General features: G+C 43.0%; 1 protein-coding gene across 1 annotated transcript in view; it reads left to right on the forward strand.

The window, feature by feature from the left end:
* Nucleotides 1–4,703: 4,703 nt before the first annotated feature.
* Nucleotides 4,704–27,943, forward strand: part of LOC311114077 (cadherin-23-like) — a gene marked incomplete at both ends in the record, with an annotated part of 213,759 nt that continues 190,519 nt past the window's right edge. Inside the window, 3 exons of the mRNA XM_084189355.1 lie at nt 4,704–4,898; nt 5,206–5,334; nt 25,991–26,069. Of these exons, the coding sequence (XP_084045481.1) occupies nt 4,704–4,898; nt 5,206–5,334; nt 25,991–26,069 (403 nt within the window). The remainder of the gene's footprint in view (nt 4,899–5,205; nt 5,335–25,990; nt 26,070–27,943) is intronic.

Here is a 27,943-nt window from a genome sequence, read left to right on the forward strand (position 1 = left end):
GGGGGTGGGGTTGCAATCTACTGTAGAGATAGCCTAAAGAGCTCTATCGTACTATCCAGGTCTGTGCCCAAACAGTTTGAGCTTCTACTTCTAAAAATCCACCTTTCCAGAAATAAGTATCTCACTGTTGCCGCTTGCTACAGACCCCCCTCAGCCCCGAGCTGTGCCCTGGACACCATATGTGAACTGATTGCCCCCCATCTATCCTCAGAGTTCGTACTGCTTGGTGACCTAAACTGGGATATGCTTAACACGCCGGCCAACCTACAATCTAAACTAGATGCCCTCAATCTCACACAAATTATCAACGAATCTACCAGGTACAACCCTAAATATGTAAACATGGACACCCTCATAGATATCATCCTGACAAATTTACCCTCTATATACACCTCCACTTTCTTCAGCCAGGATCTCAGCGATCACTGCCTTATTGCCTGCGTCCGTAATGGGTCCGTGGTCAAACGACCACCCCTCATCACTGTCAAACGCTCCCTAAAACACGTTAGCGAGCAGGCCTTTCTAATTGACCTGGCCCGGGTATCCTGGATGGATATTGACCTCATTCCGTCAGTAGAGGATGCCTGGTTGTTCTTTAAAAGTGCTTTCCTCTCAATCTTAAATAAGCATGCCCCATTCAAAAAATTCAGAACTAAGAACAGATATAGCCCCTGGTTCTCCTCAGACTTGACTGCCCTTGACCAGCACAAAAATATCCTGTGGCGTACTGCATTAGCATCGAACAGCCCCCACAATATGCAACTTTTCAGGGAAGTCAGGAACCAATATACACAATCAGTTAGGAAAGCAAAGGCTAGCTTTTTCAAACAGAAATTTGCATCCTGTAGCACTAACTCCAAAAAGTTTTGGGACACTGTAAAGTCCATGGAGAATAAGAGCACCTCCTCCCAACTGCCCACTGCACTGAGGCTAGGAAACACTGTCACCACCGATAAATCTACAATAATCGAGAATTTCAACAAGCATTTTGCTACAGCTGGCCATGCTTTCCACCTGGCTACCACTACCTCGGCCACCAGCTCTGCACCCTCCGCTGCAACTTGCCCATGCCCCTCCACCACTTCTCCTTCACACAAATTCAGACAGCTGATGTTCTGAAAGAGCTGCTAAATCTGGACTCCTACAAATCAGCGGGGCTAGACAATTAGGACCCTTTCTTTCTCAAATTTGCCGCCGAAATTGTTGCAACCCCTATTTCTAGCCTGTTCAACCTCTCTTTCGTAATGTCTGAGATCCCCAGATTAGAAAGCTGCCGCGGTCATCCCCCACTTCAAAGGTGGTGACACTCTAGTCCAAACTGTTACATACCTATATCCATCCTGCCCTGCCTTTCAAAAGTTTTTGAAAGCCAAGTTAACAAAACAGATCACCGACCATTTCGAATCCCACCGTACCTTCTCCGCTATGCAATCCGGTTTCCGAGCTGGTCATGGGCACACCTCAGCCACGCTGAAGACAGTACTGCGCAGCCGTCTTCATCGACCTGGCCAAGGCTTTTGACTCTGTCAACCACCGCATTCTTATTGGCAGACTAAATAGCCTTGGTTTCTCTAATGACTGCCTCGCCTGGTTCACCAACTACTTCTCAGATAGAGGTCAATGTGTCAAATCGGGGGCCTGTTGTCTGGACCTCTGGCCATCTCTATGGGGGTGCCATAGGGTTCAATTCCTGGGCTGACTCTATTCTCTGTGTATATCAATGATGTTGCTCTTGCTGCTGGTGAAGCTCGGATCCACCTCTTTGCGGATGACACCATTTTGTATACTTCTGGCCCTTCATTGGACACTGTGTTAACAAACCTCCAAACGAGCTTCAACGCCATACAACACTCCTTCCGTAGCCTCCAACTGCTCTTAAACACTTGTAAAACTAAATGCATGCTCTTCAACCGAACGCTGCTTGCACCCGCCCACCCGACTAGAATCACTACTCTCGGCGGGTCTGACCTAGAGTATGTGGACAACTACAAATACCTAGGTGTCTGGTTAGACTGTAAACTCTCCTTTCAGACTCACATTAAGCATTTCCAATCAAATGTTAGATCTATAATCGGCTTCCTATTTCGCAACAAAGCCTCCGATCCTTGACATCCCCAAAGCCAACACCTCCTTTGGCCGCCATTCCTTCCAGTTCTCTGCTGCCAATAACTGGAACAAACTGCAAAAATCTCTGAAGCTGGAGACTCTTATCTCCCAAACTAAATTTAAGTGTCAGTTGTCAGAGCAGCTTACCGATCACTGCACCTGTACACAGCCATTCTGAAATTAGCCCACCCAACTATCTCATCCCCCTATTGTTATTTATTTTGCTAATTTGCACCCCAGTATCTCTATTTGCACATCATCTTTTGCACATCTATCATTCCAGTGTTAATATGAAATTGTAACTATTTTGTACTATGGCCTATTTATTGCCTTACCTCCATAACTTACTACATTCGCACACACTGTATAAAGTGAGGGAAAAAAGTATATGATCCCCTGCTGATTTTGTACGTTTGCCCACTGACAAATAAATGATCAGTCTATAATTTGAATGGTAGGTTTATTTGAACAATGAGAGACTGCTTTCTTGAGCAGGGGGACCTTGAGGGCGCTGCAGGATTTCAGTCTTTCACGGCGTAGTGTGTTACCAATTGTTTTCTTGGTGACTATGGTCCCAGCTGTCTTGAGATCATTGACAAGATCCTCCCGTGTAGTTCTGGGCTGATTCCTCACCGTTCTCATGATCATTGCAACTCCACGAGGTGAGATCTTGCATGGAGCCCCAGGCCGAGGGAGATTGACAGTTATTTTGTGTTTCTTCCATTTGCGAATAATTGCACCAACTGTTGTCACCTTCTCACCAAGCTGCTTGGCGATGGTCTTGTAGCCCATTCCAGCCTTGTGTAGTTCTACAATCTTGTCCCTGACATCCTTGGAGAGCTCTTTGGTCTTGGCCATGGTGGAGAGTTTGGAATCTGATTGATTCTGTGGACAGGTGTCTTTTATACAGATAACAAGCTGAGATTAGGAGCACTCCCTTTAAGAGTGTGCTCCTAATCTCAGCTCGTTACCTGTATAAAAGAAACCTGGGAGCCAGAAATCTTTCTGATTGAGAGGGGGTCAAATACTTATTTCCCTCATTAAAATGCAAATCAATTTATAACATTTTTGACATGCGTTTGTCTGGATTTTGTTGTTGTTATTCTGTCTCACACTGTTCAAATAAACCTACCATTAAAATTATAGACTGATCATTTATTTGTCAGTGGGCAAACGTACAAAATCAGCAGGGGATCAAAAACTTTTTTCCCTCACTGTAGATGGAAGGGACTTCATCACCCACTGGAGACAGAATCTCACCCAGAGAGCTGTGCATGTCAGTGCGTGGTTAGACAGTCAAATCTTTAGAATAGACCATATACATAGAATGCCATTCTAGTTCTGGTAAGACTGCTGAAGTTGTACTCTACACACAACTTATTTTCATTTGCTAGGTAAAGTGTTGGCATGCTGTTTTTAAAAGCACATCAATATGATATTTACAGCAAAAAATGAACACACCCATCGAATTGCTGTTGATAAATGTATCTACACACAAGCTGGGTGATGTTTGTGCAATGTCCGCATGTGCAGGTTAACATTTATTGTAATGAGTCTTGCCCTGGAGGCAGAACTTAGAAAACTAGCATTTTGGTCTTCATTTAAGGTTAGAGTTAGGTATTAGGGTTAGCAGTGTGGTTAAGGTTAGAGTTAAGGTTAGGGTTATGACTTTGTGGCTGTGCCAGCTAGTGACCTCTCTGCAGAGCTGCCTCCAGTACACGAGTCATCTCAATAAATGCCAACCTGCTCCACATGTAGCCTACACCTGTTGGGATATTAGTAGTTCTTGGATTTGTGCCCCGGTAAAGTTCTAACAGCGGACTTAAGGAGAGACGAGACAAATCTAGCCAGTTAGAGAAAAATGTGTTGTAGGACAGCTGTGCTGACTGAAGACCGGGCATTCAACCCGCAGTTGATATCTTTTCCACGGTAACACGTCTTTATATGACATGATTAAACTTTAAGTTGCAAGCTACTTTCGTAGCAAGGTGTTGTAGAACAAGTGTCTCATGAAACACATTCAAACAAGTGGTTCTTGCTATCATGGCATAACTGTGCTTTGACAGATAAATATCAGCTAGCTAGATAGGCTAGCCAGCCGCAGCTACCCCCAAGCTATGCTAGCTAGCTGCTGTCACGTTGGCTAAACACAAGGTTAGCGCAGGCTTTAGCCTACACATAGAACTGAATTAGCAGATCATCTGAGAGGGCAAGTCAGTCAGGAGGGGAGAAGTCCTGAACTTCTACACTTCTCTCCATAGCAAAGCTAGCTTAGCTTACCTCGTTGTCACTACTCACTACTGCACTTGTTTGTTGTGATTAAATGTCAAAGACACACCCAAGAAACACCCACATCAAACCACACCCCCAAGACAACTCTTGTTTGGCTTCAGTCATGGCCACTAGCAAATCTTAATGAGCAAGCCGAAAACCGAGGCCAAATCAGGAAGTTCAGCCCCCCTTTAAATGTGCTGAACAGTAATCTGTCTCCATCCATTGTTTCTACATAGCCATCCATCCACCTTTTAAAGAACCCCTCAAACTACAGAAATATGACTTTATGCCAACCTGTGTGCCTGTCTTTCCCTGTGTTCCAGAACACTCCAGTGGGCACCTCAGTCTACCAGGTGAATGCCACAGACCCAGACCAAGGCACAGGGGGCAGTGTGCTCTTCTCTTTCCAGCCCCCCTCTTCCTTTTTCTCCATCGATGGAGCCCGTGGTACGGTCACTGTCACCAGGGCTCTGGACTACGAGACCACATCGGCCTACCAGCTCACTGTCAATGCCACGGTGAGGGGATACACAAAATACACACAAACTTAAATATACATTTTATAAAGTAACAAGCATAACCATCTTGTCTAATGTCTATTTTATTTTGCTGTGGTTACTGTAAATAAATACAAATTCTACTGAGAATGGCATGGAAATATTGGCATATTATTGTGAAGGCAGGATGGTGTTCAGTAGGGCATAATGTTTTAACATTTAGAAAAGGAGCAAGTCCAGGTAATGCCTCCCTGTTTGAGTCTGTTTTCTTCCTAATGAACACGACCCAGGGGTGACCATGCTTGTGTGTGTCTGTTCTCTCCCTCAGGACCAGGATAAGAAGCGCCCTCTGTCCAGTCTGTCTAACTTAGCCATCACCATCACTGATGTTCAGGACATGGACCCCATCTTTACCAACCTACCCTACAGCACCAACATAGGGGAGGACGCCCCACCGGTCAGTAATACTCTGTCTCACCCCCCTTTAGTTTACTTCTCCATCTCCTTCTTCGCCTCTCCATATGAAAAAAAAGATATATATGTGTTTCAAATACATGTAGATACATTTGTATCTTTGCTAAAATGAATATAATGCCTTAAAATGTATTCCAGAGATGCATGTACCGACATTTGCATCTTTGCTCAAATGCATGTAATGTCTGACAAAATTCTAGTCTACAGGGTGGCAAAAGTGGTTCCTAATTCCGGCTTCTTAAATTACTCTTTACATATTGATCAATAGAGATATTTTTTTGGGCCACCAAGCCAAAACTTTTGCAGTGATATAATTGAAGTTGTAATGGTGAGTAAAATAATATATTTCAATTTTACAAAATGTTTGCATTCAGTCATAAAGTGTTCTATTTAATACTAAAACAAATGTTTCCCGTCTCAAGAGGTAAAAAATAAGACTATTAGTAAGTGCTCTCTTCAGATTAGTTAAATAATGAAAAAGTGTCAAAGTGTCAGTCTAGGTCTTGTGCTTCGAATGAGTGGTACGTACAGTTGAAGTCGGAAGTTTACATACACTTAGGTTGGAGTCATTAAAACATGTTTTTCAACCACTCCACAAAAGTCTTGTTAACAAACTGTAGTTTTGGCAAGTCGGTTAGGACATCTACTTTGTGCATGAGACAAGTACTTTTTCCAACAGTTGTTTACAGACAGATTATTTAACTTAGAATTCACTGTATCACAATTCCAGTGGGTCAGAAGTTGACTGTGCCTTTAAACAGTTTGGGAAATTCCAGAAAATGATGTCATGGCTTTAGAAGCTTCTGATAGGCTAATTGACATCATTTGAGTCAATTGGAGGTGTACCTGTGGATGTATTTCAAGGCCTACCTTCAAAGTCAGTGCCTCTTTCGTTGACATCATGGGAAAATCAAAAGAAATCAGCCAAGACCACAGAACAAAAATTGTAGACCTCCACAAGGTTCATCCTTGGGAGCGATTTCCAAACGCCTGAAGGTACCACATTCATCTGTACAAACAATAGTATGCAAGTATAAACACCATGGGACCACGCAGCCGTCATACCGCTCAGGAAGGAGACGCGTTCTGTCTCCTAGAGATGAACATACTTTGGTACGAAAAGTACAAATCAATCCCAGAACAACAGCATAGGACCTTGTGACGATGCTGGAGGAAACAGGTACAAAAGTATCTATATCCACAGTAAAACAAGTCCTATATCGACATAACCTGAAAGGCTGCTCAGTAAGGAAGAAGCCACTGCTCCAAAACCGCCATAAAAAAGCCAGTCTACGGTTTACAACTGCACATGGGGACAAAGATCATACTTTTTGGAGAAATGTCCTCTGGTCTGATGAAACAAAAATAGAACTGTTTGGCCATAATGACCATCGTTATGTTTGGAGGAAAAAGGGGATGGCTTGCAAGCCGAAGAACACCATCCCAATCGTGAAGCACAGGGGTGGCAGCATCATGCTGTGGGGGTCCTTTGCTGCAGGAGGGACTGGTGCACTTAACAAAATAGATGACATCATGAGGAAGGAAAATTGTGTGGATATATTGAAGCAACATCTCAAGACATCAGTCAGGAAGTTAAAGCTTGGTCGCAAATGGGTCTTCCAAATGGACAATGACCCCAAGCATACTTCCAAAGTTGTGGCAAAATGGCTTAAGGACAACAAAGTCATGGTATTGGAGTGGCCATCACAAAGCCCTGACCTTTTTATAAAAATAAAAAAAAGGAAATATTACATTTACATAAGTAATCAGACCCTTTACTCAGTACTTTGTTGATGCACCTTTGGCAGTGATTACAACCTCGAGTCTTCTTGGGTAAGACGCTACAAGCTTGGCACACCTGTATTTGGGGAGTTTCTCCCATTCTTCTCTGCAGATCCTCTCAAGCTCTGTGTTGCTGCACAGCTATTTTCAGGTCTCTCCAGAAATGTTAGATCGGGTTCAAGTCCGGGCTCTGGCTGGGCCACTCAAGGACATTCAGAGACTTGTCCCGAAGCCACCCCTGCGTTGTATTGGCTGTGTGCTTAGGGTCGTTGTCCTGTTGGAAGGTGAACTTTCGCAACAGTCTGTCCTAAGCACTTTGTAGCAGGTTTTCATCAAGGATCTCTCTGTACTTTGCTCCGTTCATCTTTGCCTTGATCCTGACTAGACCCCCAGTCCCTGCCGCTGAAAAACCTCCCCACAGCATGATGCTGCCACCACCATGCTTTACCGTAGGGATGGTGCAAGGTTTCCTCCAGACATGATGCTTGGCATTCAGGCCAAAGAGTTCAATCTTGGTTTCATCAGACCAGAGAATCTTGTTTCTCATGGTCTGAGAGTCTTTTGGTGCCTTTCGGCAAACTCCAAGAGGGCTGTCATGTTCCTTTTACTGAGGAGTGGCTTCCGTCTGGCCACTCCACCATAAAGGCCTGATTGGTGGAATGCTGCAGAGATGGTTGTCGTTCTGGAAGGTTCTCCCATCTCCACAGATAAACTCTAGAGCTCTGTCAGAGTGACCATCAGGTTCTTGGTCACCTTCCTGACCAATGCACTTCTCCCCTGATTGCTCAGTTTGGCCGGGTGGCCCGCTCTAGGAAGAGTCTTGGTGGTCTATTTAAGAATGATGGAGGCCACTGTGTTCTTGGGGACCTTCAATGCTGCATACAATTTTTGGTACCCTTCGCCAGATCTGTGCCTCGACACAATCCTGTCTCGGAGCTCAACGGACAATTCCTTTGACCTCATGGCTTGGTTTTTGCTCTGACATGCACTGTCAACTGTGGGACCTTATATAGACAGGTGTGTGCCTTTTCAAATCATGTCTAATCAATTGAATTTACCACAGGTGGACTCCAATCAAGTTCTAGAAACATCTCAAGGATGATCAATGGAAACAGGATGCACCTGAGCTCAATTTCAAGTCTCATAGCAAAGGGCCTGAATACTTATGTAAATAAGGTATTTCTGTTCTTAAAAAAATAAAATAATTGCATGACGCTTTGTCATTATGGGGTATTGTATGTAGATTGCTTAGCATTTTTATTTATTTAATCAATTTTAGAATAAGGCTATAACGTAACAAAATGTGGAAAAGACAAGAGGTCTGATACTTTCCGAAGGCACAGTATACTACATGACCAAAAGTATGTGGACACCTGCTAGTTGAACATCTCATTCCAAAATCATCTGCATTAATATAGAGTTGGCCCCCCCTTTGTAGCTATAACAGCCTCTTTTGGGAAGGCTTTCCACTATATGTTGAAACATTGCTGTGGGGACTTGCTTCCATTCAGACATAAGAGCATTAGTGAGGTTGGGCACTGATGTTGGGATATTAGGCCTGGCTCGCAATCGACATTCCAATTTATCCTAAAGGTTTGATGGGGTTGAGGTCAGGGCTCTGTGCAGGCCAGTCAAGTTCTTCCACACCAATCTCGATAAAACACTTCTGTATGGACCTCGCTTTGTGCACGGGGTCATTGTCATGCTGAAACAGGAAAGGGCCTTCCCCAAACTGTTGCCACAAAGTTGGAAGCATAGAATCATCTAGAATGTCATTGTATGCTGTAGCGTTAAGATTTCCCTTCCCTGGAACTAAAGGGGCTATCCTGAACCAAACTTTACATTTGGCACTATGCATTGGGGCAGGAAGCATTCTCCTGCGATCCGCCAAACCCAGATTTGTTAGTCAGACTGCCAGATGTTGAAGCGTGATTCATTACTCCAGAGAACGTGTTTCCACTGCTCCAGAGTCCAATGGCGGTGAGCTTTACACCACTACAGCCGACGCTTGGCATTGCGCATGGTGATCTTATGCTTGTGTGCGGCTTCTCGGCCATGGAAACCCATTTCATGAAGCTCCCAACGAACAGTTCTTGTGCTGACGTTGCTTCCAGAGGCTGTTTGACATTCTTTTTACATTTGTATAACAAACAAACATTCTTTATAAAATCATGATAAAAGTAGCAATTTTAGGCCCTATATTCATCCCCCTTGGCATTTTTCTTATTTTGTTGCATTACAACCTGTAATTTAAATAGATTTTTATTTGGATTTCATGTGATGGACATACACAAAATTGGAGGGGGAATAGTTATGCACGCTCAAGTTTTCTGTTTTTTTGTCTTATTTGTTGTTTGTATCACAATAAAAAATATTGTGCATCTTCAAAGTGGTAGGCATGTTGTGTAAATCAAATGATACAAACCCCCAAAAAATCCATTTTAATTTCAGGTTGTAAGGCAACAAAATAGGAAAAATGCCAAGGGGGTTGAATACTTTCACAAGCAACTGTATACATGTCTCCTGTAAGACTATGATCTGTGAACCGTACATGATACAGACAACATTTTGATGTCATTATACTCCTTATAGTGTGCTCCTGATAATATGGATTATGTCTACATTCTCAAATATAAATGTTCACATTCATTTATTCAACATTAAAGAAATGAATGTTAACATCTCAAAAGTACAATTTGATATTGCTTATTTTTATGTTGTTTGGAACAATATACTATTTAACTACTTAAATGTACATTTAGAAAGTGGACCTTTTAGAAGGGGACCTTCAATAAATGTTTAATTCAACATCGTCTAAAATGAGAACGGTAGCCCCTGTTTGTGAAAACTGGGGATCTTGCTGGGGATATTGGCTTTCCAGTCATACCATACAATCTTTGGTGCAATTTAGTAACGTACAGTCAGGGAAAAAAGGATTTGATCCCCTGCTGATTTTGTACGTTTGCCCACTGACAAATAAATGATCAGTCTATAATTTTAATGGTAGGTTTATTTGAACAGTGAGAGACAGAATAACAACAACAAAATCCAGAAAAACGCATGTCAAAAATGTTATACATTTATTTGCATTTTAATGAGGGAAATAAGTATTTGACCCCTCTGCAAAACATGACTTAGTACTTGATGGCAAAACCCTTGTTGGCAATCACAGAGGTCAGACGTTTCTTGTTGTTGGCCACCAGGTTTGCACACATCTCAGGAGGGATTTTGTAGATCTTCTCCAAGTCATTAAGGTTTCGAAGCTGACGTTTGGCAACTCGAACCTTCAGCTCCATCCACAGATTTTCTATGGGATTAAGGTCTGGAGACTGGCTAGGCCACTCCAGGACCTTAATGTGCTTCTTCTTGAGCCACTCCTTTGTTGACTTGGCCGCGTGTTTTGGGTCATTGTCATGCTGGAATACCCATCCACGACCCATTTTCAATGCCCTGGCTGAAGGAAGGAGGTTCTCACCCAAGATTTGACCGTACATGGCCCCGTCCATCGCCCCTTTGATGCAGTGAAGTTGTCCTGTCCCCTTAGCAGAAAAACACCCCCAAAGCATAATGTTTCCACCTCCATGTTTGACGGTGGGGATGGTGTTCTTGGGGTCATAGGCAGCATTCCTCCTCCTCCAAACACGGCGAGTTGAGTTGATGCCAAAGAGCTCGATTTTGGTCTCATCTGACAACAATACTTTCACCCAGTTCTCCTTTGAATCATTCAGATGTTCATTGGCAAACTTCAGATGGGCCTGTATATGTGCTTTCTTGAGCAGGGGACCTTGCGAGCGCTGCAGGATTTCAGTCCTTCACGGCGTAGTGTGTTACCAATTGTTTTCTTGGTGACTATGGTCCCAGCTGCCTTGAGATCATTGACAAGATCCTCCCGTGTAGTTCTGGGCTGATTCCTCACTGTTCTCATGATCATTGCAACTCCACGAGGTGAGATCTTGCATGGAGCCCCAGGCCGAGGGAGATTGACATTTATTTTGTGTTTCTTCCATTTGCGAATAATCACACCAACTGTTGTCACCTTCTCACCAAGCTGCTTGCGATGGTCTTGTAGCCCATTCCAGTCTTGTGTAGGTCTACAATCTTGTCCCTGACATCCTTGGAGAGCTCTTTGGTCTTGGCCATGGTGGAGAGTTTGGAATCTGATTGATTGATTGCTTCTGTGGACAGGTGTCTTTTATACAGGTAACAAGCTGAGATTAGGAGCACTCCCTTTAAGAGTGTGCTCCTAATCTCAGCTTGTTACCTGTATAAAAGACACCTGGGAGCCAGAAATCTTTCTGATTGAGAGGGGGTCAAATACTTATTTCCCTCATTAAAATGCAAATCAATAACTTAGCACGGGTACTTCACATCAACACCATTATCCCAGAAACATAGACCCACTCCAATTTGCATACTGCCCCAACAGATCCACAGATGATGCAATCTCTATTGCAATCCACACTGCCCTTTCACACCTGGACAAAAGGAACACCTATGTGAGAATGCTATTCATTGACTACAGCTCAGCGTTCAACACCATAGTGCCCTCAAAGCTCATCACCAAGCTAAGGACCCTGGGACTAAATACTTCCCTCTGCAACTGGATCCTGGACTTCCTGACGGGCCGCCCCCAGGTGGTAAGGGTATGTAACAACACATCCGCCACTCTGATCCTCAACACGGGGGCCCCTCAGGGGTACGTGCTCAGTCCCCTCCTGTACTCCCTGTTCACTCATGACAGCATGGCCAGGCACGACTCCAACACCATCATTAAGTTTGCTGATGACACAACAGTGGTAGGTCTGATCACCGACAACAATGAGACAGCCTATAGGGAGGTGGTCAGAGACCTGGCTGTGTGGTGCCAGGTCAACAACCTCTCCCTCAACGTGATCAAGACAAAGGAGATGATTGTGGACTACAGGATAAAGAAGAGGACCGAGCATGCCCCCATTCTCATTGACGGGGCTGTAGTGGAGCAGGTTGAGAGCTACAAGTTCCTTGGTGTCCACGTCACCAACAAACTAACATGGTCCAAACACACCAAGACAGTCGTGAAGAGGGCACGACAAAGCCTATTCCCCCTCAGGAGACTGAAAAGATTTGGCATGGGTCCTCAGATCCTCAAAAGGTACTACAGCTGCGCCATCAAGAGTATCCTGACTGGTTGTATCACTGCCTGGTATGGCAACTGCTCGGCCTCCGACCGCAGAGGGTAATGCGTACAGCCCAGTACATCACTGGGGCCAAGCTTCCTGCCATCCAGGACCTATATACTAGGCGGTGTCAGAGGAAGGCCCTAAAAATTGTCAAAGACTCCAGCCTCCCTAGTCATAGACTGTTCTCTCTGCTACCGCATGGCAAGCGGTACCGGAGCACCAAGTCTAGGTCCAAGAGGCTTCTAAACAGCTTCTACCCCCAAGCCATAAGACTCCTGAACATCTAATCAAATGGCTACCCAGACTATTTGCCCCCCCCCCCCCCCCCCCCCCTCTGTTTATTATCTATGCATAGTCACTTTAATGACACTACCTACATGTACATATTACCTCAATTACCTCAACTAACCGGTGCCCCCGCACATTTACTCTGTCCCGGTACCTCCTGTATATAGCCTCGCTATTGTTATTTTACTATTGTTATGTTACTGCTGCTCTTTAATTGTTTGTTACTTTTATTTCTTAGTTTTTTTGGGGGTATTCTTTCTTAAAACGGTATTGTTGGTTAAGGGCTTTTAAGTAAGCATTTCACTGTAAGGTCTACACCTGTTGTATTCGGCGCATGTGACAAATAACATTTGCCTATAGGAAGGGAGAAGCAGAATTGAATCGTTATCTGATTTAATCTCCACAGATTTGCTACAATATATGCGGCCTCAGGATATGTGGTTTCCAGTTTGCACAAAGTCCAGTGTAGTTGCTTGAGAGCCGTCGGGGTATCGGCTTGAGGGGGAATATACACGGCTGTGATGATGACCGAAGATAATTCTCTTGGGAGGTAATGCAGTCGGCATTTGATTGTGAGGTATTCTAGGGGGAATACCTCACAATCAACAAAATGACTTGAGTTCATGTACATTACCACAATCACACCATGAGTAGTTAATCATGAAACATACACCTCCACCTTTCTTCTTCCCAGAGAGTTCTTTATTCCTATCTACATGATGTACTGAGAACCCCATCTGGCTGTATGGACGGGGACAGTACAGTCGTGGTCAAACGTTTTGAGAATGACACAAATACTCATTTTCACAAAGTCTGCTGCCTCAGTTTTGATGATGGCAATTTGCATATACTCCAGAATGTCATGAAGAGTGATCAGATTAATTGCAATTAATTGCAAAGTCCCTATTTTGCCATGAAAATGAACTTAATCCCAAAAAAAAATTTCCACTGCATTTCAGCCCTGCCATCAGCTGCCATCATGTCAGTGATTCTCTCGTTAACACAGGTGAGAGTGTTGATGAGGACAAGGCTGGAGATCACTCTGTCATGCTAATTGAGTTAGAATAACAGACTGGTAGCTTTAAAAGGAGGGTGGTGCTTGAAATCATTGTTCTTCCTCTGTTAAGTCGCTCTGGATAAGAGCGTCCGCTAAATGACTTAAACGTTAAATGTTAACCATGGTTACCTGCAATGAAACATGTGCCGTCATCATTGCTTTGCACAAAAAGGGCTTCACAGGCAAGGATATTGCTGCTAGTAAGATTGCACCTAAGTCAATCATTTGGAGGATGGCCTGGTGTCAAGAAGGGCAGCAAAGAAGCCACTGATATTCTGCAAAAGGTACAGTGATTGGACTGCTGAGGACTGGGGTAAAGTCATTTTCTCTGATGAATCCCCTTTCCAATTGTTTGGGGCATCCGGAAAACACCTTGTCCGGAGAAGACAAGGTGAGCGCAACCATCAGTCCTGTGTCATGCCAACAGTAAAGCATCCTGAGACCATTCATGTGTGGGGTTGCTTCTCAGCGAAGGGAGTGGGCTCACTCACAATTTTGCCTAAGAACACAGCCATGAATAAAGAATGGTACTAACACACCCTCCGAGAGCAACTTCTCCCAACCATCCAAGAACAGTTTGGTGACGACCAATGCCTTTTCCAGCATGATGGAGCACCTTGCCATGAGGCAAAAGTGATAACTAATTGGCTCGGGGAACAAAACATCGACATTTTGGGTCCATGGCCAGGAAACTCCCCAGACCTTAATCCCATTGAGAACTTGTGGTCGATCCTCAAGAGGCGGGTGGACAAACAAAACCCCACAAAGTCAGGATGTGGCCCAGAAGTTAATTGACAGCATGCCAGGGCGGATTGCAGAGGTCTTGAAAAAGAAGGGTCAACACTGCAAATATTGACTCTTTGCATAAACTTAATGTAATTGTCAATAAAAGCCTTTGACACTTATGGAATGCTTGTAATTATACTTCAGTATACCATAGTAACATCTGACAAAAATATCTCATAACATTGAAGTAGCAAACTTTGTGAACACCAATTCTTGTGTCATTCTCTAAACTTTTGACCACGACTGTAGATCCGGAGAGAGACATGATTCTGTGAAACAAAGTATGTTACAGTCCCTGATTTCTCTCTGGAAGGAGATCCTCACCCTGAGCTCATCTACTTTATTGTCTCGGTACTGAATATCGTTGAGTAATATTTAAGGTTATGTTTATGTTCAGGACTTCCTTCATGGAATTCTGGGGAAGGCTGTGAATTTCAGCCTAAATTAACTTTCTCGAGTTAAATGTACATATTTGACCTTAAAATCGGACTGGCAATGAGTAAGGATAAGTATTCAAGAGAAAGACGGCATCAAACAGAATATATTTTCACCGTGGTTAAGCCGTTCACCGACCCCAACTCCACGAGGTGGGAGAGGCTGCCATTACAGCTGAGACAGAGATGTCAGAGGTTCATCTCTCATGGCAGAACTGAAGTTATTTAGACGAGAAACAGCCACCTCACTCAGTAAAATGCAAACCACTATATAGTGGGGGAAAAAAGTATTTAGTCAGCCACCAATTGTGCAAGTTCTCCCACTTAAAAAGATGAGAGAGGCCTGTAATTTTCATCATAGGTACACGTCAACTATGACAGACAAAATGAGAAAAAGAAATCCAGAAAATCACATTGTAGGATTTTTTATGAATTTATTTGCAAATTATGGTGGAAAATAAATATTTGGTCACCTACAAACAAGCAAGATTTCTGGCTCTCACAGACCTGTAACTTCTTCTTTAAGAGGCTCCTCTGTCCTCCACTCGTTACCTGTATTAATGGCACCTGTTTGAACTTGTTATCAGTATAAAAGACACCTGTCCACAACCTCAAACAGTCACACTCCAAACTCCACTATGGCCAAGACCAAAGAGCTGTCAAAGGACACAATAAACAAAATTGTAGACCTGCACCAGGCTGGGAAGACTGAATCTGCAATAGGTAAGCAGCTTGGTTTGAAGAAATCAACAGTGGGAGCAATTATTAGGAAATGGAAGACATACAAGTCCACTGATAATCTCCCTCGATCTGGGGCTCCACGCAAGATCTCACCCCGTGGGGTCAAAATGATCACAAGAACGGTGAGCAAAAATCCCAGAACCACACGGGGGACCTAGTGAATGACCTGCAGAGAGCTGGGACCAAAGTAACAAAGCCTACCATCAGTAACACACTACGCCGCCAGGGACTCATATCCTGCAGTGCTAGACGTATCCCCCTGCTTAAGCCAGTACATGTCCAGGCCCGTCTGAAGTTTGCTAGAGTGCATTTGGATGATCAAGAAGAGGATTGGGAGAATGTCATATGGTCAGATGAAACCAAAATATAACTTTTTGGTAAAAACGCAACTCATCGTGTTTGGAGGACAAAGAATGGTGAGTTGCATCCAAAGAACACCACACCTACTGTGAAGCATGGGGGTGGAAACATCATGCTTTGGGGCTGTTTTTCTGCAAAGGGACCAGGACGACTGATCCGTGTAAAGGAAAGAATGAATGGGGCCATGTATCGTGAGATTTTGAGTGAAAACCTCCTTCCATCAGCAACGGCATTGAAGATGAAACGTGGCTGGGTCTTTCAGCATGACAATGATCCCAAACACACCGCCCGGGCAACGAAGGAGTGGCTTCATAAGAAGCATTTCAAGGTCCTGGAGTGGCCTAGCCAGTCTCCAGATCTCAACCCCATAGAAAATCTTTGGAAGGAGTTGAAAGTCCGTGTTGCCCAGCGACAGCCCCAAAACATCACTGCTCTAGAGGAGATCTGCATGGAGGAATGGGCCAAAATACCAGCAACAGTGTGTGAAAACCTTGTGATGACTTACAGAAAACGTTTGACCTGTGTCATTGCCAACAAAGGGTATATAACAAAGTATTGAGAAACTTTTGTTATTGACCAAATACTTATTTTCCACCATAATTTGCAAATAAATTCATAAAAAATCCTACAATGTGATTTTCTGGATTTTATTTCTCATTTTGTCTGTCATAGTTGACGTGTACCTATGATGAAAATTACAGGCCTCTCTCATCTTTTTAAGTGGGAGAAATTGCACAATTGGTGGCTGACTAAATACTTTTTTCCCCCACTGTATATGGCATGAAGGCTACACTGGAGTAAAATTATAAACGGATGACCCACACTGAAAAGAAAAATTAGGAACACGACGAGTAGCTAATACAACAAGACCAAGCTATTAGCTACCTGATGGGCTAGGTAGAGGAACTGCAAAATAAAGGAGACTTTTCACGTCATAATAATATTCACATTTTTGGGGTCGAAACCAATGCAGAAAGTGGGCAGAAAATGTCTACATTTATGGACAAGATGCTGAGGGAGGTCTTGGAAATCGAGGCTGCTACACCGCTGGTCATCGAGAAGGCCTTAAAACAGGCCCGGAGTGAAGGAAACACGGAGGTCAAGCACTATCATCGTTTGCCTTCTCAACCCTCGAAATGAAACAACAGATAATGCAGCTGTCGATAAACCAAGGGAGAACTATTCTACAAGGACAAACGCACATCTATCTTCAATGGCTATTATTTGAAACTTGAAACTATTCTGCTGAGCTGTTGCGGAAAAGAAAAGATTATGACATGATCAATTGAGAATTGGCAGCCAAAAACATCACATACTCACCCATGAGCGCAAGACCCACATCTTCTGTGCCTGATGTCGAGTCCTTCCTGCGCTCCATTGGGATTACACCACCTTCCATATCCGAGGACAGAGTCCGAAAAAATATGCAGACTATGTGGCAAACTGTTGGGCCAGACAGAAGGACTCAAGTCCCAAGAAGTAGCCTAAATCTACCGCAGAACATTTTCCAGTCCACATTCACTACTAAAGCGACCCCTTGTTCATAAGGACTTGAAACTATTTGGATTTATGCTCATATTTGGAACCTTATTGCTGGACTAATTCAGCAATCTGTAACCTACAGCTTGTCAGGATGATAAGGTATTTATTTAATCAAAAAAAATGGTACAGCCTACTTTCATCATTCCCCTTTTCTTTGTGCTATAGAGTAAAGTGACATCTTTTTACGTTGTTTTATGGCAATTGCATATAGGCTACCCGAGTTCCATTCTTTTACTTTTAGATTTGTGTGTATTGTTGTGAATTGTTAGATACTATTGCACTGTTGGAGCTAGGAACACAAGCATTTCGCTACACCCACAATAACATCTGCTAAATATGTGTATGTGACCAATAAAATTTGATTTGATTTAGATAATCTTAAGAACTCATGGCAGGGTGGCTTACAGGTGCATACTGTATATCAGAGAAGAGTTGGGGGAATGTACGGAAAACACTATATAAAGCTACTACATGTAACCAAACAAGGGAGTTCCAACTCAAAGTACTACATCGTCTTTGTATGAGCACTGATAAACTTGATAAAATTAACAAAGAAATATATGCTACGTGTTGGAGGCAGTGTGGACAAGTAGGTACTTTATCACATATATTTTGGCAATGTCCGAAAATCCAGTATTTTTGGTCTGAAATTCTCCATGTTATACAGGACATTACATGTATTATTATTTAACCAGACCCATGTCATCTCATTCTAGATACTCCACTCCTCTCCACTAAAATATATAGATTATCTTTTAGAAGCAGCAAGGAAATGTTTAACAAAATGCTGGAAAAAATGATATGTGGTTAAGGTCTATGCAGGGAACTTGCTGACATGGAGAGAATGAAATAAATCTTGCAACATAGACAACATACAGTAGGTATGAAGATGTCTGGTCAGAGTTCCTGACATATCATACTGGTCTTATTCTGTCATTTCTGGATTTTTGTTTTTGTTTGTTAGTTGATGTTTTTCTGATGTGGCTTTATCTATATTGTATTCTCAGACTCAGACTCTTGAATTGTTTGCCCTTAACATGTGAATCTCATTATGCTCTTGTGAAAAGACTGCAGAGTTATGTTTTGTATGGACTGTACATTATGTGCTCTTGAATAAAAATGTATGTAAAAAAAGGTTTAGAATAAGGGTTAATGTGAGGGTTAAGGTTAGGGTTAGGGTAAGTAGATAGTTAGTTGAAATGTTACTGATAGTCTGTAGATAGCCGCATCTGTAGATGCTCTACAGACTATCCAAATAAAGTGTTACCCATTTTCTGATGCATTTAACATATATTGTGATATACATTTTACATACACTTATGTATACATTTTAAATACATTCCATAATGTATGTTTAAAATAATAAATTAAATAAAAACATTTGGCCAATTTTTAATATTTCACATGTATCCTAAAAAATGAATCAAAAAATATATTTTAAATGTATATTTTTTTCCGTATGGGTCTCCTTTTCCTCTTATCTGTCCATTAGTGAGAATGTTACAGTGAGACTGAGGTATGTCCCTCTCTCCTGGCCAAACTCAAAGTCAATTTGGGAGACCTCTCTCTCTCTCCTCTCTTACTGCACTACCCCATCCCTCTCTCTTACCCTCTCTTACTCCCCCTCTCTCTGTCCCCTCCCTCACTCCCTCTGTTATAGTCCCTCCCTCACTCCCCCTTCGTCATGTCTCCCTCAGTCCCCCTCTCTGTCCCCTTTCTAATTGCGCTGCTCTCCTAGTAACCTCTATGTGGTGCAGTAGTGAAATGTCAAGTCCTACATTATCCATGCATATTAACTGGGCGTGACTGAGGCGACGCCTGGTGTCTCCCCGACTCTCCGATTCATCAGCTGTCACAGAGAAGGTCAGGGGGAGAGGTAGAGGGAAAAGACGAAGGAGAGAGAGAAGAGGGAGAGAGGAAGAAAGAAGGTGTAAGGGAAAGAGGATTGAGGGAGAAGGGAGGGAGAGAGAGAAAGGAGGGGGAGGGGGAGAAAGGAAGAGAGGGGGAGGGAGAGGGAGGAAGAAAAGGGGGGCAGAGGGAAAGTGGGGCTGACCGAGTTTGCTCTCTTCATGAAGAGCTACTGGGTGGGTTTGGCTTTTGCTACAGCCATACACTAACACACCTGATAAGTCGAATCAGGTGTGTTAGAATAGAGTTGGAACTAAATCCTGCACACCCAGTAGTATAACAAAATTATATTATGTTATACTAATACAATTGCTCAGAGATAGAGATTTTGTTTAACAAGTAATACTTATTTTCAAAAACAATATAGGGGTCAAAAATTATTGGCACCCCTGTTTCAATACCTTTTCATTCCTCACCATGCAAGGATAACGACATTGAGCCTTTTCCTAAAATGTTTTATGAGATTGGAGAACACATTGGGAGGGATCTTAGACCATTCCTCCTTACATAATCTTTCCAGATCTTTGATATCCTTCAATTCAAACCACAGGGTTCCAATGGGATTCAAGTCCAGAGACTGTGATGGCCATTGCAATATGTTGATTTTATGGTCAATTCATTTTGATGTGTGCTTGGGGTTATAGTCTTGCTGGAAGATACACTTTCGGCCACATTTCAGCCTCCTGGCAGAGGCAACCAGGTTTTTGGCAAAAATGTGGAAGCAAAATAGCCTCACAGCATCAAAGATCCACCACTAGGGCTGTTGCGGTGACCGTATTACCGCCACACCGGTGGTCACGAGTCATGAAGGCAGTCAAATTCCACGTAACCGTTTAGTCACAGTAATTAGGCTTCTCCAAGCTCTGATGCTGCTGATGGTCATTAGTAGCCTACCAAACTTGCTAACTGCCTGGTACTCAGTCCCTCTAATCACTCTGACATTAATGCAAATGTAATCGAAAATCGAATCAAACACTTCATTAGAGCCCATGAGCTCATGTTGCACAACAGTTCTATAGGCTATGCAATTGCGCGAGAAAACAGAGTGATGGCCTCTACTAAAAAGAGGAGGATCCCATCAGCTTTCTATAGGCTAGGCCTACTATATTTATTTCTCAACTTTCCTAATATTAAGCACATTGTTTATCTTTACAACAGGAGTATAGCCTACCTGGCTGGCATGAAACTCAACCACTGGAAAAGTGTCCTCCATTTGCTATTTAAGTGCATAGATGACATGTATTTTTTCCCGCTGCCCCTGTTTCGAGACAGGTGTATGATAATGGTCCATTCCAAATCAAAACAAATTTCACACATATGTTATTTGGCACATGTAAAGACAAGATTAAATCAAGAATAGTCTGATGGGTGACAATATTAGCCTATCACTTGTGAATTATACAGTGGGGAGAACAAGTATTTGATACACTGCCGATTTTGCAGGTTTTCCTACTTACAAAGCATGTAGAGGTCTGTAATTTTTATCATAGGTACACTTCAACTGTGAGAGACGGAATCTAAAACAAAAATCCAGAAAATCACATTGTATGATTTTTAAGTAATTAATTTGCATTTTATTGCATGACATAAGTATTTGATCACCTACCAACCAGTAAGAATTCCGGCTCTCACAGACCTGTTACTTTTTCTTTAAGAAGCCCTCCTGTTCTCCACTCATTACCTGTATTAACTGCACCTGTTTGAACTCGTTACCTGTATAAAATACACATCTGTCCACACACTCAATCAAACAGACTCCAACCTCTCCACCATGGCCAAGACCAGAGCGCTGTGTAAGGACATCAGGGTTACATTTGTAGACCTGCACAAGGCTGGGATGGGCTACAGGACAATAGGCAAGCAGCTTGGTGAGAAGGCAACAACTGTTGGCGCAATTATTAGAAAATGGAAGAAGTTCAAGATGACGGTCAATCATTCTCGGTCTGGGGCTCCATGCAAGATCTCACCTCGTGGGGCATCAATGATCATGAGGAAGGTGAGGGATCAGCCCAGAACTACACGGCAGGACCTAGTCAATGACCTGAAGAGAGCTGGGACCACAGTCTCAAAGAAAACCATTAGTAACACATTACGCCGTCATGGATTAAAATCCTGCAGCGCACGCAAGGTCCCCCTGCTCAAGCCAGCGCATGTCCAGGCCCGCCTGAAGTTTGCCAATGACCATCTGGATGATCCAGAGGAGGAATGGGAGAAGGTCATGTGGTCTGATGAGACAAAAATAGAGCTTTTTGGTCTAAACTCCACTCGCCGTGTTTGGAGGAAGAAGAAGGATGAGTACAACCCCAAGAACACCATCCCAACCGTGAAGCATGGAGGTGGAAAAATCATTCTTTTGGGATGCTTTTCTGCAAAGGGGACAGGACGACTGCACCGTATTGAGGGGAGGATGGAAGGGGCCATGTATCGCGAGATCTTGGCCAACAACCTCCTTCCCTCAGTAAGAGCATTGAAGATGGGTCGTGGCTGGGTCTTCCAGCATGACAACGACCCGAAACACACAGCCAGGGCAACTAAGGAGTGGCTCCGTAAGAAGCATCTCAAGGTCCTGGAGTGGCTTAGCCAGTCTCCAGACCTGAACCCAATAGAAAATCTTTGGAGGGAGCTGAAAGTCCGTATTGCCCAGCGACAGCCCCGAAACCTGAAGGATCTGGAGAAGGTATGGAGGAGTGGGCCAAAATCCCTGCTGCAGTGTGTGCAAACCTGGTCAAGACCTACAGGAAACGTATGATCTCTGTAATTGCAAACAAAGGTTTCTGTACCAAATATTAAGTTCTGCTTTTCTGATGTATCAAATACTTATGTCATGCAATAAAATGCAAATTAATTACTTAAAAATCATACAATGTGATTTTCTGGATTTTCTAGATTCCGTCTCTCACAGTTGAAGTGTACCTATGATAAAAATTACAGACCTCTACATGCTTTGTAAGTAGGAAAACCTGCAAAATCGGCAGTGTATCAAATACTTGTTCTCCCCACTGTATATGATCACTTGTCACGAATCATAGTTGCACACCTCATGTAGCCTAGCCCATAGGCCTATATGTTTTGGTAAGGTTTGTATCACAACTAAAGTGGGCAAATAACTTCTTAAAATTAAGCACATTAATCTGCTTTACAAGGGGTTTAGAGCCTAACTGGCATACATAAGCAGCGCGTGAGTTTCAAGTTTAGATAAGATAATTTTCACCATAACAATGCACCTTTATAATAAAAGCATTACATGCATAATCACATTTACAGTCACTTTTGGTAATGGTGTTTTCCCGCTAATGGCTTATAGCCTATTGCCATGTGCACATTTATGTGCTTATAATTTGAAGAAATAGCCTAATAGTTATCAACATTTTAAGCCAAATGTTCTGATCTGTTGCATCAGCCACATTGCGTAAAAAAGTTTTTTTGATGCTAGTGGTTGTATTAATTTGGGATCTATTGCATCCCACAACTGTCCCAGACTATGTTTGGAATATTGATTTCTCGCACAGAATAGAATAGGTCGACTTTTGTACTATGGGAGATAGTAGATTGACATAGGCTAGTGCTTTTGCTGTTTGTTAGGCCTACTCATCTTGTTGGCTGACGAAAAGTAAATGTGGACTGTTCTTCCAATATCTTCAATATGCACCTCGGAATTGGATAAAGACACGTGCAGTTGCGTCCCCAATGTGTCTGTCTTCACTTGTAGCCTGTGAGAAAGCCCTGATCATGTGATGGGAGAAGTGCACAACGGCCACTGGCCACAAAACGCATGGGTGCATTACAGCCACAAAGACGATGCCACCGTGGAATTTGAGGCATTATCAAGTGCTTGTCAAATTGTGAATGAGAGACTAATGAAGTGTGTACAGCCTGCGCAAAAACCTAAGCAGAGCTTATGCCTTTCAAGCGACTTTTTTCAGATCATCATTAGAATCGCATCATGCATTAAAAATCAAAACATATTAACATGAATAACAAGAAATGAAGCATATAGGAATACTTATTTATTTGTTAACCGCTCAACACAGAATAGCCACATGTGCGCACTCTCTCAAATTGTTTGGAGAAAAATATTTTATTCAGCTTTGTTCAACTGTATTTTTCATACTATAAAATAATTCCACGGAATTATAAGCAAATATTGTCTGCTAAATGAACTAGTGTAGCCCACAGCCATTTTGCATAACCAGATCAGGACTTAACATAAGGACAACTCAGAGTATACAACTCTGATCTTCTGAAATAGCCAACATTTTCTTCATATAATGCTTCTTTAGACCTGTCTAAAATAAATAATGGATTTATTGTGAAGGTGTAGGCTATATTACATGGTTTTATTATACTTGAAAATGTAGATGTTCCAAAGGTCTGCATTAGTGGCTTGTAGGCTGTGTGGAAGCCAGGAGATGCTAAATGTGTTTATGTTAATTAACGGTATTTTACCGTGAGACCGACAGTTATTTGCTTGACAATCACCGGCTGACGAAATTTTGTGACCGCCACAGCCCTATCCACCACCATATTTTACAGTAGGTATGGGGTTATTTTCTGCATTCTTATTTCAACGCCAAACCCACCACTGGTGTGCATATCCAAAGAGATCTATTTTCATGTTATCTGACCATAGCACCAGTTCCAATCCAAGTGCCAATGCCATTTAGCAAACTCTTTGGCCGTACACACCAGTGTTGGGTTTGAAGTCGAAATAAGGATGCATAAGCAGAAAATAACCCCATACCTACTGTAAAATATGGTGGTGGAACTTTGATTTTATGGGGCTATTTTGCTTCCACTGGTTCTAGGGCCCGGCATCATGAAATGTACCCAGTATCAGGACATTTTTGCCAAAAACTTGGTTGCCTCTGCCTGAAAAAAATATAGCTCAGTATTTGTATAATTTATTTTATAGTCTGTTTTGCTCATCTTAATCAAAGGTGGCAATAATGTTGGACCTGACTGTACACACACAGCCACTGACCCACCCACACTAGCCCCCGTGTGGCCTGATAGTGATGTGATGCACTGAATTACAAGAGCACTTAACTACAGATCCGCTGAAATACCGACATACATCCATGCTGTAAATGCGCTATGCTCACACACACACACTCCTGCCCTCACATCATATTCTAACAGGCATCTGTTATTTCAGTTTGCTAGTGTTTGCCTGTGATAAGCTGCCGGGCTAGACTGACTGAGTGGGTGTCAACTGCCCTCAAGGCTGCTGACATTTACACATAAACAGATATCAAACACGTAGCCCTGTCGTAGGTCATTTCTCAAACGCCATCCCTCCCTCTCTTTCTGTCTTTCTCCCTCTCTTCTTTTCTCTCTCTTTCTTTCTCTCTCCCTCTGTCTCTCGCTCCCTCCATCCCTCCCTGTCCCTCTCTCTCCCTCTCCCTTCATCCCTTTCTGTATCTCTCTTTTCGCAAACCAACCTGCTATCCATACAAAACTTTGATGGCGGGTTGAGAGTAAAAAGGCTTTGTCAAAGAACAGCATAGGGACAGATTTTTTGGCTGTTGTTATGGATTTGCGTTGTCAGAGATGCCATTTAAACCCTTTCTGGGACAAAGACAATTTGGCTGTCAAACTGTTGAGCTGAAAGGAAAGAGGGGAGGATTTTTTGGGAGTGGGGGTGGGGGGTGTAAGGTAGCATTGTACAAGGATAAGGGATAAAGAGACAGAGAGGAGTGCTGAGAGGGAGGGAGGAATGGAGAGAGTGGGAGGAGGGTGAAGGGTAGGGGGTTTAAATGCCAGTTGATTGAACATATTCCACTTGTGTGGACAGCAAGAGAATATTGCTCATATTACTTCAGCTCTCGCTCACTTTCTCTCTCTCTCTCTCTCTCTCTCTCCCTGTCTCTACCCACCCTCTCCCCCTCTTCCTGTCTCTACCCACCCTCTCCCCCTCTCCCCTCTCCCATCTCCCTCTCTTCCCTCGCTCTCTTCTCCCTCTCTCTGTCTCTGGTAGTGATCGCTCCAATCTAAAATACCTTTAATTGATTCTGCTGTAATTGGTCAATGACAGAAGATGCTTTGGCAGAATTGGAGCATAAACACGCCTCAGACACAATTTGCTGGATCAATGGGAGGCAGATAGGAAAGGAGGGAGAGAGGGATGGAGAGAGAAGAGGGCAGGGGTGTTTTCTGGTCGGCTCAGCAGAGGTAGCAAGAGAGAGAATGGGAGAGAGAAGGAAAGGGAGAAAGAGAGAGCGAGAATGGAGAGAGAAATGTTTTTAAGCACCGCCACCGTGTCTGATTGAGGGGCGGAGACCGAGAACACTGTGGATAAATACTTCTCAAATAGCTTATTTTTCTTCACCACTCTCTCTTTCTCATTCTCTGCATGTTCACAAGGTGCAACCTCATCCGCTCAGCTGGAGAGTTCTGAAACAATAGGAGAGAAATAAGCCTAATGCAAGGCTAACGTGTGTGTGTCCGTGTCCGTGTTTGTGTGTATGTGTAATGATTGTCTTGGTGTGGCAGAGTCTAATGGGACGAGATGGTGTGCTTACTATAGTGTCTACAAAATAATAAGTGCTCTAAACCATTTTTTTCCTGTGTGTGTGTCCACAGGGCTATGAGGTGCGCAAGATAAAAGCCATTGACCAGGATCTGGGGAGACCGAGAGGCATCGGCTACACCATCATCTCAGGTCTGTCACACAATCAATCAGTTAATCAATCCCCATCACACACACTCAATCACTGCTTATTATTGGGTGTTAGGGTTGTAATATAAACATTGCTTTTAGAGTTGAACTGATCATACCAAATCATACAATTTACAGTACTCTCAGAAGCACAGTGCACTTTGTTTCATGTCTGTAGGCCTTACCATTGCTGCAATATTACCATTTTTGTGTCCGAATTCTGGGTCAAAGTGTCGCGGGAGATAATGCACGGGTTAAAGGCAAAGCCTTTTCCAAAAATGGCACCACAATGACACAGGTAGACTCAGATTAACAAACATAATCTCAAATATCTCAAGATAGGAATGTCCTATCAACAGGACATTTTCAGGGGTTATACAATAATATGAGCATGTTAAATGAAATCCTTCCGCTGACCAGGTGAATCCAGGTGAAAGCTATGATCCCTTATTGATGTCACCAGTTAAATCCACTTCAATCAGTGTAGATGAAGGGGAGGAGACAGGTTAAAAAGGATTTTTAAGCCTTGAGACAATTGAGACATGGATTGTGTACGTGTGCCATTGAATGGGCAAGACAAAAAATGTTAAGTGCCTATGAGTAGGGTATGGCAGTAGGTGCCAGGCACACTGGTTTGAGTGTGTCAAGAACTGGAACGCTGCTGGGTTTTTCACGCTCAACAGTTTCCTGTGTGTATCAAGAATGGTCCACCAGCCAACTTGACACAACTGTGGGAAGCATTGGAGTCAACATGGGCCAGCATCCCTGTGGAATGATTTTGACACCTTGTAGAGTCCATGCACCAACAAATTGAGGCTGTTCTGAGGGCAAAAGGGGGGTGCAATTTAATATTAGGAAGGTGTTCCTAATGTTTTGTACACTCAGTGCATATATACTGAACAAAAATATGAGCACAACGTACAACAATTTCAGGATTTTATTGATTTACAGTTCATAAAAGGAAATCAGTCAATTGCAATACATTCATTAGGCCCTAATATACGCATTTCACATGCCTGGAAATACAGATATGCATCTGTTGATCACAGATACAGTACCAGTCAAAAGTTTGGAGACACCTACTCATTCAAAAGTTTTTCTTTATTTTTACTATTTTCTACATGTATAATAATAGTGAAGACATTAAAACTATAAAATAACACATATGGAATCATATAGTAACCAAAAAAGTGTTAAACAAATCAAGATATATTTTATATTTGAGATTCTTCAAATAGCCACCCTTTGCCTTGATGACAACTTTGCACACTCTTGGCATTTTCTCAGCCAGCTTCAACTGGAATGCTTTTTCCAACAGTCTTGAAGCACTTGTTGGCTGCTTTTCCTTCACTCTGCCATCCGACTGAAACCATCTCAATTGGGTTGAGGTCAGGGAATTGGGGAGGCCAGGTCATCTGATGTAGCACTCCATCACTCTCCTTCTTGGTAAAATAGCCCTTACACAGCCTGGAGGTGTGTTGGGTCATTGTCCTGTTGAAAAACAAATGATAGTCCCACTAAGCCCAAACCAGATGGGATGGCGTATCGCTGCAGAATGCTGTGGTAGCCATGCTGGTTAAGTGTGCCTTGAATTCTAAATAAATTACAGACAGTGTCACCAGCAAAGCACCCCCACACCATAACACCTCCTCCTCCATGCTTTACGGTGGGAACTGCACATGCGGAGATCATCCGTTCTCCCACAACGCGTCTCACAAACACACGGCGGTTGGAACCCAAAATCTCCAATTTGGACTCCAGACTAAAGGACCACCGGTCCAATGTCCATTGCTGATGTTTCTTGGCCCAAGCAAGTATCTTCTTATTATTGGTGTCCTTTAGTAGTGCTTTCTTTGCAACAATTCAACCATGAAGGC

The sequence above is a fragment of the Coregonus lavaretus genome (genome assembly GCF_964263955.1).
Source record: "Coregonus lavaretus genome assembly, contig: HAP1_SCAFFOLD_660, whole genome shotgun sequence".
Classification (NCBI taxonomy): Eukaryota; Metazoa; Chordata; class Actinopteri; order Salmoniformes; family Salmonidae; genus Coregonus; species Coregonus lavaretus.